Source organism: Pelecanus crispus, chromosome 10 (assembly GCF_030463565.1).
Source record: "Pelecanus crispus isolate bPelCri1 chromosome 10, bPelCri1.pri, whole genome shotgun sequence".
In the NCBI taxonomy this organism is placed as follows: Eukaryota; Metazoa; Chordata; class Aves; order Pelecaniformes; family Pelecanidae; genus Pelecanus; species Pelecanus crispus.
Window position 1 is genome coordinate 39206574 of NC_134652.1, and position 16036 is coordinate 39222609.

The 16036-nt window shown below is 58.7% G+C and overlaps 1 protein-coding gene across 1 annotated transcript; it reads right to left on the reverse strand.

Moving 5' to 3' along the window:
• Positions 1-798: 798 nt before the first annotated feature.
• ADAM8 (ADAM metallopeptidase domain 8) lies at positions 799-15524 on the reverse strand. Its single transcript, XM_075717230.1, has 22 exons — positions 15464-15524; positions 14121-14230; positions 10220-10296; positions 9863-9941; positions 9679-9755; positions 7727-7913; positions 7182-7247; positions 7011-7079; positions 6215-6384; positions 6044-6125; positions 5209-5357; positions 4798-4975; positions 3906-3995; positions 2908-3103; positions 2620-2719; positions 2317-2500; positions 2141-2218; positions 1951-2035; positions 1660-1774; positions 1377-1551; positions 1228-1284; positions 799-972 (listed from the first exon to the last, which is right to left on the reverse strand). The coding sequence occupies exons 1-22, from the start codon at positions 15522-15524 to the stop codon at positions 799-801; spliced, it is 2559 nt and encodes an 852-aa protein (XP_075573345.1).
• Positions 15525-16036: the final 512 nt, after the last annotated feature.

Below are 16036 nucleotides of genomic sequence, written 5' to 3' on the forward strand. Positions count from 1 at the left end.
TAACCCATGCCAGATGCACCCTGAGCCCCGGTCAGCTTCCTGCCCCCTTCTGCCAAGAGACACCCTGTGACACCACTACCTTCAGTCTTTATTGGTATAAAAGCATTGAACCTACATTATATCAAAAATGGAGAGGCCTGGTTTCACAACAGATGGCTTGGAAATGGTCACCATAAGGGTCATAAGTTAACGGCTGCAGTAAAAAGGCTCCCAGGAAATTCCCTTTCAGGAGAACAGTAACTCAAGTGATAACTTAAGAGATAAAAGCCCGGCAGGGCGGCCAAGCCTGGCTTGGTCCTGCCAAAGCCCCGGGCGAGACCTCCCCGTGTGACTGTCCCCAGCTGGGGCGGTGGCCCCGGGCATGGTCCCTGCAGTGCAGCACTCCTCCTGCCCCGGCGATCCCCGTGGGTGATGGCAGGAGCTCCTTGCCACGGCCACAGCAGGGAAGGGGCAGGAGGTGCAGGACACATTCAGGACATCGGGAGAGAAGGCAGCAGCTCCCAGGGCACAGGAGAGCCTGGACGAACTCGGGGCTGGCCTCAAAACCAGAGTTGGCATGGTCCGCACTCCTGGTCTCCTCATGAAGCCCCAGCTGATGGCTCTCCCTGGACCAGCCATGAGGTTATGAAGTCTGTTAAGGCACAACTCAAATATCTGTAAACACTGGTGCCCTCCCGGGGGAGGGTCCGATGAGCAATTCAAGTAAGGGTGGAAGTGAGATGGCAACTCCCCAACTGTGCCACCCAAGCGCCAGAGCTGGCAACTCCTCAGCTGCAGCGGCGGATGGAGCATCCTTGGTCACCTCCTGGCCAGGGGTGGCTTCAGGGCCACCTTTGGGGGGACACCCTGCTGAGAGACCGAGGGGGGTGTTGGCGAGGGGCAAAGGAGGGCTGGTTCTGGTGGCCCCTCACCAGGGCATGGCGCCTTGCTCTTCAGTGCCGGGAGAGGCTTGCTGGGAGGCTTCGGCTTTGGCTGGCGGGAGGAGAGGACAGACCTGAGTCCCTTGCCTGGGTGCCAGGGGGGGACCTGGAGGGGCACAGGGAGCAGAGGAAGGGTCCCCCTCCCAAGTCACCACCTGCCTGGGCCACCCCATGGATGTGCCCCACACATCTGGGGCTGGTCAGGCCAGGGGAGGCTGGCAGAGGGACACCTGAGAGCGGCCCCCAGCCGCAGGAAGGACAGGCCACCGCACCACGAGGCAGCAGTGGCTTTCGGAGGCGGGGTTACCTGCAGGGGCCATCCTGGAGATGCTGGAGATGTCACCTGGGGGACTGGTGCTGGTGGCTGCAGGGTCAGCAAAATACAGGGTGAGAAGCCACCCTCCCGCCCACGCTGTGAAGGCTGCCCCGCATCGGGGCTCTGTTTGTCTCCCTTACCGGCGGGGCCGGGCGGCAGGGCCCAAGGGGCCGGGTGTCCCGCGGGGCCGCTGTGCTGCTGAGCAGGTTGGGGTGGCCGATGTCGTGGTGGGACAGCTGGCGGCGGGGCGGTCGCATCCGGCCGCCCTCCTGGAAGAGCGGGTTGGCGAGGCCAGCAGCGGGCCCGCTGGAGGTCCTCCTGTGGGGCATGGGAACATTGGGGAGGCTGCTCTGGGCACCCCCCGAGCTCAGCCTGTGCGGCCATGGCTCAACCCCGCTGTGGGGCAGAGGAGGGGGGAATTACCCTTTCTGGAAGCGCCTCATCCCCCTGCCTCTGAGGAGCACAATGCCAATGCCGAGCAGGATGCCGGAGAGCGCCAGCACGGCCAGCACAGCCGCCAAGACCATGCTGCTGCTCCCTGTGGAGACCCAGTGGGTGGCAGGATGGGCACCCCTGCACCGGGGACACCCCGTGGGGATGGAGCGGTGCCCACCAGCACCGCAGCAGGGCACCAACTCGCTCCCCAGGCTCCCTCCCCGGCACACACATCAGGCCGAGGCAGCTGGTGCCAGCCGTGCAGAGGGGACGCCGTACCTGCTGCCAGCTCTGAAATCTTCTGCTCACAGTAGGGCGCTGCCCAGCCAGGCTCACAGTGACACTCCCGTTTGTGGTTGCACACCTGAGATGAGGGAGGAAAGCATCAGGGTGGTGGACACGCCATAGGGGCTGGGACCACTGCCTGGGCCCCGTGGCTGCTCTGGGAGAGGATGATCCAACAGCATACCCCATGGTTGTTGCACTTGGCCGAGCAGTTCTTGTTGCCATAGACCAGGAGGTTCTGGCAGCGCCCAGCGTAGCAGACCTGGGGGCAGGCAGGGGGGCTCTGAGGCTGCCCCGGGTCCCTGCAGCCAGCGGTCACCCCCCTCTCTGCCACCCCAGCACAGCCACCAGCGCGCTTACCATCTCCTCTCCGCACTTGGCACCGGTGGGCACCAGCCTGAGCTTGGCCACCACCTCGTTGGTGTCGCTGCTGGCGATGACCGCCTTGCACTTGAAGTGGCCGAAGAACAGGGAGTAGGAGCCATCGCCGAGGACGGGGGTGGCGTTGTCGCTCAGGCACAGCAGCGTGCCGCACTTCACATCCCTGCACGAGAAGCAGCCGTGAACACCAGTGGCGGGGGTGGCACAGGGCCAGGGAGCTTCGCTCAGTCCCGTGGTGCTGTCACCGGACATGGACACCACGGCCCATCCCCATCTCCTTACTTGGGGCTGCAGGGCTGCTTCCCATATTCAGTGAGGCAGTGGAGGTGACGGTGTTGCTCACTGTTGTGCTTAAAACAGACATCAGGAGCCACCTGGGCCTCTGGGGACACACAGAAAGGGTCATGCGGAGCCAAAGCCCGCAGCGAGCTGGTGGCGCCGGCACCAGCGGCTATGCCGTGGCACCCCAGCTAGGGATGCAGGAGGGGACCACAGCCGAGGAGACGGGGCTGCAGGCACATCACCCGGCACATGGGGCAAGGACCGTGGGCAGGGTGGGAGAGCAGCTACCTGCGCCCCAGAGCGTGCGGCACTGCTCGCCATGCGAGGGGCAGGCCCCGTTGTAGCAGTAGCCATTGCCATTCTGGCAGGAGATGCCGTTCTCCTGGAAGACATCCTCCGGGCACTCGGCACTGAGGCCCGTGCAGTGCTCTGGCAGATCGCAGTCGTTCTTGCTGGCCCGGCAGAGAGCACCAGCAGCCTTCACCTACACAGAAAAGGGGATGTCGGCACTGCCTCGATGCTCTCACATCCCCAGATCCACAGAGGCACCACAGCCCAGCAGCTCCCTGGTCTTTGAAACATCTCCCAGCACCCCACAGATCCGCGGCAGCTTGTGCCACTCTGGCACAAAGACCAGACCACAAAGACCACAAAGACTATTGACTGAGCTACTGCAGAGGATGGAGACCCCCTCAGGCCTCGCACTGGGTCTTCCCATAGTCAAGTTGCCCTGCAGGCAGCACCTTGTGCTTTGCTTTTATTCTGGACTTGCCCCAGGATCCTCTTCCAGCCCTGTCTCTTCACATCAAGGTATTTCTTACACCTGCGTGCAGGAATGTATGTATGTAATGTAATGCATGTAACTCAACTTTCTCTTGGACAAATGGAACACAAGAAGAAGGTGGGTTTCCCAAATCAGGAATAGGCCATGCTGCTGTCTTCTGAAGAGTGCCCAGTTCTTCAACACCTTTCATCTTGCACCAAACCTAACAGAGCTGGGCTGCAGGCTGCCAGAAACAGAGGCTGCTTCACCTTCCCAACCACTTCCCACCCAAGATGCTGACTGTCCATGTAGTAAGAACATCAACTGGAAACCGTGATTTCCCCTGCAAGCCATTGGGTGCGTTTGGCTCTGGGCAGGCTGCTACAGAGGTCCTTCAGGCTCTCCAGTGGGCTATGGATACACCTTGCCTCGACCAGGAAGCTCCAGAGGAGCACGGGGCAGGACTGAGCACCCACCAGCTCCCTTCCCTGCCAAGCTGGTCCCCCTCCGGCAGCAGCAGTACCTTACAGTCCTGGCAGCAGTCCCCCCGGGCACACTCGGCTCCCTCTCTCAGCTGGCAAGTGGTGGCATTGCAGCAGCGGTCGGAGCACTCCTGCGAGACAGGGAGGGACTGAAAACCTCCCCAAAAGACCCTTTCCTTCCTTTCTGGGGGTACCCAGTTGCCACGTCACCCGGTGCCAATGGCAGCACAGCCACCACAGGCTGAACCATGGGGCATCTTCCACAGTATCATCCCAGGTGTGAACCATTCCTGCTGTGTCTTTACCCCCCATTACCAACACCAAACCAAAGGACCAGAAGAGATTTGTTTGTTTGTTTGTTTGTTTCAGAAGATGGGGCCTGACTGGTGCCTCTGCTCTTTGGTAGCCCCCTTTGCACACCTCCAGGAAGGAGAAAACAGGAGGATGTCTGTGGTCTGTGCATCAGGGGAGCATCCCTTCAGGTCCCAGAGCAGGGCTGTGACCCAGGGATTTATCCCAGAGACATTGCCTGGCCATTTGTCTGAAATCTCCCCACTGTGATGCAGTGATGGGCTGCTAGGGACAAGGAAAAGCCGAGCATGGCTCCTGAAAGGACACCGTGCCATGATGTCTCCCTCCTTGGATCACCTCTTTGGAGGATATGCTGGGGGGGGAGGGGGGATGTCCACCTTTACTAGGCACGCTCCTGCTAAGCTCACAGCCAGCTTACATGAAACAGGGGCAAACTTCCAAACCAACAAATATCCTCCCCAAGTTATTTTTCAGCAGAAGCATCAGGAACATAAGGAAGATGAGTCTTGCAAAACACGATGCCCAGGGAAGAGGCTTGCGCAATTTTTTCCGAGTCTGAATGACAGGTTTCAGGTCCCGGCCACCCACCCTCCTTCCCGGGCTCTCAGAGAGCATCCCTACCTCTGGCGTGCCACAGTCACACTGTTCTCCCCGCTCCACAAACTGGTTCCCACACACCGGCCCCCCGTACAGCTCATCTGCCCTGGGGATGTTCAGCAGGCAGCTGGTCCTGGGGTCCCCGAGGAACTGCCACATGTCCTGCTCGCTGCAGCGGCTGAAGAGCTTGGGGTAAACCAAGCTGAAGGGGCACAGAAACAGGCAGTCATGAACAGAGATGAGAGCCCAAGGGCCCTTGCACCCACCAGGCCAGGGAGAAGCTGGAGGGCCACCAACAGACCTTTGAAGTGCTGCTTCAAGTGAAGCATCCACCCAGACCTGACCATCTCACAGGCTTCACCCCATCAGGACAGGGCTGGAGGACACCTCAAGATATTTGCTGCCCAGGGGTATTCCCCTTTCTCCTTCACTCACCCAACACTCGCTGCCATGACGCAACCTCCATCAGCCTTGGGGACAGGACAGCGGCAGCCAGCAACATCTTCATCATGAGACATCCCCAGGTTGTGCCCCATCTCGTGAGCCATGGTGGATGCAGCACCGATAGGATTTGTGCTGTGGTCCTGTGGGACAAGAAGTGCAGCGTGGTTCAAATGCTCTCCATAGCATCTCCATGGGACCCAATGGGGCTCTTCAATTGCTCAGTGCCAGTTCCCGTTGCTGTCCGCAAATTGTTCCCTAATGCTGCCATGCTGAGGTAAAGGAAGGCAAGAGCTGTACTTGGTCTCGTGGCCCCTGAAGGCCTCCAGACTGGGCTCTCAGGGGTGTAAGTGAGCTTAGATATAGTGGCCACCCTGAAACGATGCTTTGTGGTGGTTCTGGACAGCCGTAGGTCCCATGGCCGACTGCTCCCGCTCCAGCAAAGGATGCCCTCCCTGGGGAGGGATGAGAAGCACAACCAGCATGGCCGAGGAGCAATTGCAAACCAAGTCCCAGCCACCTCACAGGTGGTGGGAGAAGCCCTGTGTCCACAGAGCTGTTCTGGGAGGCTCTTCAGGTATATCAGAGCCCTCCGCAGGCACCCAGCTGGGTTTCCACAGGTACCCTTCCCCTGCGGCCCTGACACTTCTCTGGGGGTCAGTCACTCAAGGGTTGGAGATGCCAGGAACTAGATCTAGCCCTAAGGGTGAGAACAGGGAAAGCTGGAGACCAGTGGATGTGAGACCCGCTCTGGAAAATACAACGCAAGGAGTGCAGCCCATGGGACCGCTGCTGCCCTCCCAGCACACACCTCGGCAGCGGGACCCACCTGGTTGACACCGCCCGAGTCCCTGGTACACATCGCAAGCTTCTTGGCGAGCCCTACGGTCGTGCTGTGGAAGTCTATGCCCCTGTGGGATTGAGATGCCACCGTGGCCATGTGGCCCAAGCAGCAGCAGGGCTGCAAGGATGGCGAGGTGGTGGCCCCCCCTGTCCTTACGTGATCAGCTGGGCATTGTCATGCGGCTTCCTCCGCAGCAGCTCTGCCTCCCGCCAGTGGAGGAAGTTGTCCAACGTCACCTCTGGGTTGGGACTGACCACGATTTTGTCCTTGTGGCTCCACACCTCCAAGCCGATCAAGGCCACCCGCAGGTGAAGAGGCTGATAAAGCTGGGGTGGGAGACAGCCCGGAGAGAGCGCTTGGATTTGAGCTGCACAAGCAGAGGGAAAGTCCCACCTCTCTGGGGGAACCTCAGCCAAACCCAGGACCCCACCTCACTGTGCAATATATAAATAACACAAGCTGGGGTGACCGTGTAGATGGGGTTTACCCTGGGACCTCTGGGCTCCCTCTTGGCTGGTGAAGGCCAAGATGCTGCTCCCACACTGCCAACCAAAGAGCGAAGCTGAAGCAAGGCAAGCAGAACCCCCTCCTTGGTGCACTGCATCCATCACCATCCCCTCCTTAGCACCCGCCCCAGCTTGAGAGTGGCCGTGGGACGTGCTCCCGGGGGTTATGAGAAGAAATTTCTCCCCCCTTCCCTTATGAAAGAGCTAGGATGCAGCCATCCCATCCTCCTGAGGACCCAGGGCTGAGCTGCTTGTCATGTCCACTTCCCACACCCTGTTGGCCATGGGAGTTGGTCACCCTGCAGCAGCCCACCTATGGGCTTGAGATCAGCTCCAGCTCCATCACCCTACCAACGCCAATCTCTCCTCCGCTGCGTTCATGCCCGTGCTGGCACTGTGGGGCTCGTGTGGGAGCAGGGAGGGCACATCCAGACCCCTGGGCTCACCTTGTCAACGTGGTTCACGATTTCCTTCATGCGGTTCTGCACTGTGCGCAAGTCCTTGTGTTTCCTGAACTACAGGAAGGACACAGAGAGATTTCCAGGCTGTCTTTGACCTCCTCGCTGCAGTGGATGACAGCAAAAACACAGGCACCAGCTCACCCCCGCCACGCTTACCTCCTCATTGTCCACAACCAGGACCAGCTCCACGTATCGGGGACCTTTGTGTAACGGAGCTGATTTCTAGAAAGGAAGAGGAAAGTGAGCACAAAGAGGGGCTCAGCTCTGCAGCTTGCCAAGCCCTGCGGTTGACCCTCCTGTGGGATGTGTTGGATCCTGGGGCATCTTCCAATGTTATTCAAGGCTAGCAGGTCTTCTAGCTCTGCTTTCTGATGTTACTTTGCTGGGCATTTCAGACATCTTCCAACACACAAGTCAAAACCCAAGCGTGCTACTGGGATAAGGCAGGAGAGAGGCTGTGCAGCCATCACGGAGCTCAAGGGGTAGGAGGACGCTCCTGCTAATGGTACAGGATCTGAGGACTTGTTCCCACCAGGAGCTAGGCCACTGGGAGCAACCTGTGTTTGGGTACCCAACCAACAACATGTGGGAGAGGAGCATCTCCAAGAGATGCGGTATGGCCCCATTCCTCTCCTGGACTTCACAGGACCTAGGCTCTTGCAAACTCAGCTACAGGGAAGAGAAGGAAAGCAATCCTTAACCCAGCGGTAGAGCTTCATGGCTGCAGGAATTTTCGGTTCATGGTCATATTCCAGGGTGGCACCAGACTCTTGGCACGTGCCACGCTTCCCCCGCAGGTGAGCTGCTCTGTACACTGCGTGCTGGCCGGCCACATCCTCCTCCAGGGGCTCCAGCAGGAAGGTGGTCTCATTCACTCGGAAAAACCCACTGCCAAGAGAGAGGGTGGGCGTCAGGTTGGGGACATATCTGGCAGGACGCAGACAGACCCTACGCACACCCACACAAGTGCCTGTGATACAAAATACAGCTGCCAAATCCCAGCTAGGAAACCACCCAACCCCTTCATGGTTCACATAGGCAGCTTGGATGAACTACAGGCCACTAGCAGGACGTGACAGTAAGGTCCTTCTGGCCACGTGCATGAAACTACACTCAGTGCAAAGCCCCAAGCAGCCCTTCGGTGGGGCATGAAGCCCCACATCGCTGTGCAGAGGTACAGGGTGCAGGAGCTCACAGCAATGTGAGGGACTGGATGCATCTTCCCTGCAACCTCACCTGGCCCAAGAGCACACATCAAGGAGGTGCTGCAGGACCGAGCTGACCTGGGGCATGCTGGGAGATGGGAGCAATAGGAAACATGAGCACAGCATTTGCTTTTGGAGGCTGCAGAAGCACCAGTTGAACAAAAAGACTGTTAGGGAGGCTGGAAACTGGGTGCCGGGCTGGAAGGGAGCAAACCCTGGCACGGCATCTGTGGCTGGTAGCAAGGGGAGTATCCTGTATTTTGGGCAGCAGAAATGTCACAGGGTTCAGCAAGGAGAACTGCTCCATGCTGCCAGGCCAGGTTTAACACAGAATTTCTGCTGAGCAGCTCTGGCCTTCAAGATGCTCTCTGTAAGGTGTCCCATGTGCCCTGTCTGTATCGTCCTTGTCTCCTGTCCTGCCCTTGCACATCTTGTCCTCCTACTATACAAGGATATCAAGTGTCCCATATACGCACAAGCTGTGCAAGCCAAGGTCTCCGCAGACACAACCCCTGCTCTCAAAGTGAGGAAGTGGCTGCCATGCAGCTCCACCGGGTGTTTCTCCTGCAAATGGGTGTTTGCAGGTCCCTTGGTGCTCCAGGGACTACCCGTCCTCCTCACACATACCCCTGCAATGGACCCCTTCCTCTCTGTCTTACTCTCTTGCAATGTCTGGCTGCCATCTGATCTTAAAAGAAAGAGAACAGCAGAGGACGAATCTTCCATGGCAAACTGAACAACCTTGCATGGACCTGGTGGCTTGGGTTACTCTGCAAGGATGCTTTCTGCCATTAAATGCAGGTAGACCCAAGGCAGCTTTTGAGGACTGAGCACCAGCATGACCAGAAGCCAGTGGGAAGAGGGAGACACAGCTGGCCTGATGCACCGTATGCTTTACTTTTCTTTCAGAAAGGCACTTGGCCATCAGCTCTAGGAGCTCGGCATGGCCTGGAGGGCATGCCGGCTGCCTGCAAGCCAGTGCATCGCCACGAGCACACCTTTGTGCCACTGGCTGCAGCACTCGAGTGAATTTGGTCCGATCTGCCCTGGGAAGAGAGGATGGATCCAGGACAAGCCGTGTCTTGCTGCCCAGGGAGAGCACGCCTGCCCGGACCTCCTGTTGTGGTCAGGTTTCTAGTCTCACCCCATGCCATGAGTCAACCCCCAAAACCAGCAGACTTAGCTGCAAAACGCCACGCGCCCTTCCTGCTGGGCGCCAAGCCAGGGCTCCCACCGCCAGCAGGAAAAGGGATGTCTTCTTCTCTTCCTCGGGGGGAAGATGAGCTCTCCCTCCATCAGCACAGCTCCAGCTGGCCGGGACTTGGTCACACCGGCTCACCGCTACATGACACCGCATCTGCCAGGAGCAGAACTGCAGCGTGCACCAAAGCCAGGCTTGATGCTGTCCTCTGGCCAGTCACAGTGCCCGGGGGAGTTGGAGGTCTTACCTGAGCCCGCTGCAGGTGCTGATGCTCACCGCTGAGTCGGCGTATCCTCGCACGTGACCCTGATAAAAGCAGTGATCCTGCCACCGAGAGAGAGGAGAGGTGTAAAGGGGGTCTGCACCAGCTGTCAGCACGGTGGGACCACACAGGAGAGGAAAAACTGTTCTCCCCGGAGCCAGCCACGTACCTGAACATCCGGCTTCTCTGTGATCTCCGTGCCGTCAGCCGAGTAGTGCGTCTCAGTGTAGTGCTGCCCCAGCAGCTCCCTGCAGGGTGGGGAAGGGGCATCAGCAATGATCCCAGTTTTGGGGAGAGGATGGAAAGATTTGGGGACAGGGTTGGTCAGGTTGGGTATGGTGGGCCCATGACCTTCCCAGGTGGGTTTGGCAAGCAGGGAAAAAATGTGATATTTTGCTAGTGAGGGTCTGGGCTGAGGGCTTAGATCGCCGGTGTGGTGATGCCAGACCTTGGAGAAGTGATGTTCATGGCAAGGGTGGGAATAAAGCCTCCCCCCGGCCATCCTGCTGTGCCCACCCGCACTCACTTGTTCTTCTTCAGCCGCAGGAGGTAGTCCCTGCCTTCAGCATGGACACTGTAGAGGTCGTGATCCGGGTAGATGCTCTGCATGACAGACAGACAACAGCACAGACCCACCATCACCAGGAGCAACAGCTACAGAAGAGAGGACCTGCCCAGAAAGGGCATGGGGTCTGCATGCACCCTGCTGGAAGGTGGCTGCAGGACAGGGGGCCTGGCTGCTCACCCTGGAGGCATCCAGCAAAGACACGGGAAATCAGAAGAGAGGAAAGAAAGCATGCGGGCAATAACACAAATCCCCAGCACATCCTGAGATAAAGAACAGGTCACCAGCAATGAAACAGAGTCAGCAAAGTCTGGTTTCCCGTGTTTGACACGTGGCTGCAGATGGCTGTACCAGAAACTGAGGTTTCCTACTCATCAGCCAAAAGCTCCTTTTTTGGGGACTGAGTTCAGCACTTACTCACAGGCTGAGCCACAAAGATCCCCAGTACCCAACAGCTTTCATCAGCAGAGACTTCCTTATCTCTGACTGATCTAATATGAAACAACATGGTTAGAGAATAACCTTCCCTTTGTTCTCGTCTGCTACTGAGAGCAGATTTTAGTATCACCATGTGCCAGATCCCATAAGCATTGCCCTAGTGCTGGTGCAAGGGACCTCAAGTCCAACCTCCAGTCACTATGGCTGGGTCAGAGTGGCTGTGTCTCAGCCCAGACGAGCCCTGAACCCCCAGGATGGAGATGTCCCTCCATAGGAAGTGTTTCCCTCTGGGATGTCTTGTGATCTCCATCTGCACAGGTTGGGCAGACCTCTAGAGGTCCCATCCCACAGGGCCACTGATAGAGATGACAATCCCTTGCATGTGCCCCGTATCGGGCTGCACCCGTGGCACCAGGGACCTCCTCCACCACCACCACAGCACAGAGACCTCTCCTGAGGGCACATCCTCAGCTCTTACGGGAACCCTGGGGGCGGAGAGCTGAGCGAAGGGCAAAGCAAGCATCTCCTGCAGGGCCAGCATTCCTCCTGGATGAAGTGTGCGGCCTCTCCCCGGGGAGGATGACAGCACCTGCTGTCACACGACAGCTCAGCTCCCAGTGGAATGTTCTGTGACTTGGCGGGAGCTGGGACTGAGCGGAAAGTCCTGCTGACTCAGCACCAGCGGGGCCAGGTAAGGAGGGTTTACCCATCACCCAGTTGCCCTCAGTTCTACCCAGTTTGCATTTCCAATCTGAAGCGACGGGCTGCCAACCACAAAACATCCTCTCCCCATGCTGAGCAGGTTGCAACAAGCCTGCCAGGCAGCCCTGGCTGCAGGCGGGCACATCGCCGGCGTGCAGGGGTGCTCACAGGTCCCGGGGAAATTCTTCTCTTATGAACAGCGTCTCTCGCCTGACATGTCCATCCCATTCTGTGTCCGCCAACAAAGCGATGCTTTGTTATTGTTGGCAGTGCTGGAGCCAGAAGAGGTCTTAAGAAATGGCAGGAAAGCACTTGGAAGGGGCTGGTGGGTCAGGAGACAACCGCAGGGCAAGTTAAAAAAAAAAAGCCCTGATAAAGCTTCTCTGAATCATCCCCTTCCTTATTAGCATGGGCTTTGCAAGCGCTCCAAATGGGAAGGCTTTGAAAGTGCAGGCAGCGCAGCCCTGCCCCTGCCCGAGCCCTGCTAACCCCGTGACCGTGCTGAGCAAGCAAAGCACAGCCTTGGCCACAGCACACAGAGAGGAGGGATTTTTTCCAGCTGGTCTTATTAAGAGACCCAGAGAGCTTGCAGAGGATCAGGACGTCATGCCACCGTCTCACCCCAGCACAGGGTTTTTCTCCCCTGGGTGGGAAGAGGCGACGGATCTCACTAGGACAAGTAGGGATGGGGCTCATTGCACCGTGCCATGTATCAGAGGAGCTGCAGCACAAGAGAGGAGGAAAAGAAGGCAGGTCACTGGGCCACCACTGTCCCTTGCTCCTGCTCCATCTGGCCCCACCACTCGCTCTGCAACGTCCTGCTGCTTCCTGCAGAGCCCCAGGCTGGGGCAGCAGGAACTGGGCTGTCTCCACCCAGGCAAAGGACTTGTCTCTTTGCATCAACTGGGTCTGAGATGCGGTGGGGGAGATCAGCAGGGATGTGTGAGCACAGGTGCACTGGGGGAGAAGCCAGCAGCTTGCAACACAGGGTCTTACATGGGCTGGAAACCACCCTCCTGTTTCAATACAGTGCTTTGAAACGTCGGAGCATGGGGACAAGAGAGATGCCACTTCTGCAATCAAGAGCATGTAACTATAAATCTTTTTCAAGGCCTTTCTTGCTCTTTTTTCAGGTCCCTTTCCATGAAAAACCCAGGTTTGCCACATGCCCTGTTGTGCCCCTCCTAAGGGTGGGTGGGAGAAGGCAGCTGTGGGAAGGCTGGCATCCCAGGAGATCCTGTGCTGCAGGACCCAGGTCTCCACCCTGTCTGCAGGGCTGAACATTTTCATTTAAGCAAAGCCAGAGGGGAGCTAATCTGCTTCAAACCTCACCTGGCAGATGCTCTGCTGGACCAACACCGCATGTCCCAACTGCTCTGACCCAGGAACCAGCGATTGTTCCATGCCCATCCCAGCCAGAGCTTGCTAATGCAAAGCCACAGGAGGAGCTGGCACAGAAAATGCCCGTCCAGCTACCTGTCTCTACTTCAAAGAGGGGCTTGGTGAGAACCTCCTCCCCACCAAGGTTACTGGGAGAGCAAACCCAACTTTTGTGGAAGAGGAGAAAAATGACTTGAAAGGCAGACCTGATAGCCTCAACACAGCAGGTTTGGGAGGTCCAAGGACCACCCAACCCAAGACCGAATCCAGGTGCCACCCAGCAGACACTAGCCATGGCTGTCCCAAAGTATGCAGCTCAAGGCAGATGTCTTCTCCCGTGCCGTGGAATGCAGAGGGACCCCAAGACAGGTGAGCTCCCCTTTCCGGGGGGATCGGTGCAGAGCCACCCGGCGCGCCCAGCACAGATGGTGTCTCTAAATAGCCTGGGGAATGTTTATCTCGTGGACAAGTTTAGGTTTCTAGAGCAGAGAAAACAGATGCTTTCGGGGAGTGTTTTTGAAGCTAGTTTATCAGAAAGGGTTTGAATCACAGATGAACGTGCTGTAGGAAGAGTTTACTAGAAAATAAAAGTACCCAGCCCCTCCATCTCATCAGGTGCTAAAGTCAGTGCTTTTTGGACCTAGAAAATGAATCCACATCTTTGGCTGAATTTCACTTCCAGGCAATGAAGAAAGTATCTTTGAGGTCAAGGCCATCATCTTATGGACGTCAGCCCTGAGCGCTCAAAAATCCTGAGTCAAACCCCATTCCTTCCCCCAAATTACAAGGTTTCCCAAGAAAAATAACACTGGCTTGCTTTCATGTGGGTTTCTTCAACTTTCTGATTCTTATTTCCCTGTCCCAAAGGATGAAAAAAAAATACCAACTTCAGCAAACACAGCAAGAAAAGTGCTTACAGCTCAATGAGGCTTTGCAAATCCTTCCTTAAGCAAAGACCAGATGTCACAAGATCACTGCAAGGCTGCAAGAGGTGGCACCACTGGGTAACGTCTCCAAAGAAAGCACTGCAGAAAACAGCCCCCTCTCCAAGAGTCCACCCTGCTATCTGCAGTTCCTATTTTGACCCAAAACAGTCCAGGAAACCTGATCTGATCAGCTACTTCAAGATCTCCACCCTCTGGGATGGAAGCAATGCAAGAAAAGGTGCACCAGCTCATTCTTCTGGCACAGGGCTAAGGAGCTCCAGCTCTGAGTCCAGTGGTGGGCCAAGGGGGTCCAGCTCTGAGCCCAGTGGTGGGCCAAAAGTCTCTGCTGATTGGAACACCCACCCTGGACTCTCTGCAAGGCAGTGAGTGCCGATTTGGGAGGCGACGCTACTCACCAGTGGTGCAGAGAGGTCCCTCTTCCCCCGAGGCGCCAGCACCCTGCGCGGCGTCACCATCTCATACTTCTCGACATGGGCCAGCTTCTCCTCCAGCCCAGCAGTGGCACCTGGGAAAAGACAAAGGGCTTTAAGCCAGGAAGCCCAGAAACAACCAAGTCAGGGGATAATGGAAGTGACCAACACAAAGGCACAGGGAAGAGCCAAAAGAGCAAGTCCTGAAATACCTGCTGGGAGCACAACTCCCTGACCGGCTCCAGGGATGCTCCAGCCCCCCCGGTCCCGGCACCCACAGGGTGCACAGCATCATCCATGGGCGAGCGGGTCCCTTCAAGGCTGGAAAACCCTACTGAGACCCTGGTGCATACATAAAGACGGGGGTTTTTCAGTTCCCTATCTTGATGCCACAGTTTGTGACTTGGAGTCTGGCAGCTGCCAGGGGTTGTGTTTTGGAGAATGGCTCGTGTCTGGGCCACCTCAGCCCTCCTCCCATCCTCTTTTTTTGATGTCAGGAGACGTTCCTGCGGCAAACCCTTCACCTTCCCCAGGAGCCCTGCGATGGGAGCTCGTGCCGCAGCTGTGCCTGCGCTCCCAGGGTCAGCCGCGGCTGGCGGAGCCCCCAGCGAGGTGGCGGCAAGGCAGGGTGCTCCGTCTGCGGGTGCCTGGCGGCCCTCGCCCACGGCACCCGAGCGGGAGCCAGGAGCATCGTCACCACCCCCTCGGCCGGCTGAGTCACCAGTCCCCCCCGCCAGCACGCCGCAGGCTGGCGGTGACAAATTTCCCCTCACCCGCAGGAGCCCCCTCGCCAAAGTGCCTTTACATAATGGCAGGCGCCCCATCTGCGCAGGGTGGCAGTGGGGGCCCGGCAGGCCGGGGGGCAGAGGTCACCGAAAGTGTCCCTCTGCCATGGGGCCAGCCGAGGGAGGCGAGCCTGTTCCCCAAAGCCCCTTTCTCCATCCTTCACCCTCGAGTGGGCTTGGGGAGGCCATGCCAGCAATGCCCACTGAGTCCCCCGGGGACCCCAGGGCTCAGCCTGGCAGCCGAAGCAGCCCAAACCTTGCCGAGCCGTGACCTGTCCCAAAAAGCCACCCCACACCCAGCTCCCGCCTTGCGCATCCCCTCCTGCACCGCTTCCCAAGCGTCCCCTTAATTCTCGCGTGGAGAAGCATCCCGCCCCACCCCGCCTGGCACCTCCAACCCTGCCCCACGGCAGAAGACCCCCCTGGGAGCCGGCCTTTTGCCCTGCGCCCCCAAAACTTCATGCCCATCCCGTCGGCGGAGCACGGCTGCCTGCGGGCTGCCTGCCTGGCCGGGGGACCCACGCCCGCCCGCCCCACGCTCACCGTGGACCAGCAGCAGCAGCAGCAGCGGGAGCCGGAGGAGCGGGACGAGCGCCGGGGCCATGGCTCGGAGGTGCCGGCGGTGCCGGGCCCCAAGCGCCGCCGCGCCGGCAGCCCCCGCCCGCCCGTGACTCACCGCCACTCGCGGGACGGGACGGGGCGGGACGGGGCGGGGATGGGGCCGCCCCCCGTGCGGGACTCCGGGGGGAGGGTCCGTGGGGTATCGGGGGGTGTCCGTGGGGCATTGGGGAGGGTCCGTGGGGTATCGGGGGGTGTCCGTGGGGCATTGGGGAGGGTCCGTGGGGTATCTGGGGGTGTCTGTGGGGCATTGGGGAGAGTCCACGTGGCATCGGGAGGTGTCTGTGGGTCATTGGGGAGGGTCCACGTGGCATCGGGGGGTGTCTGTGGGTCATTGGGGAGGGTCCACGTGGCATTGGGGGGTGTCTGTGGGTCATTGGGGAGGGTCCACGTGGCATCGGGGGGTGTCCGTGGGGCATTGGGGACGGTCCATGGGGTATCAGGGGGTGTCCATGGGGCATTGGGGAGGGTCTGTGGGGGCATCAGGGAGTGTCCGTG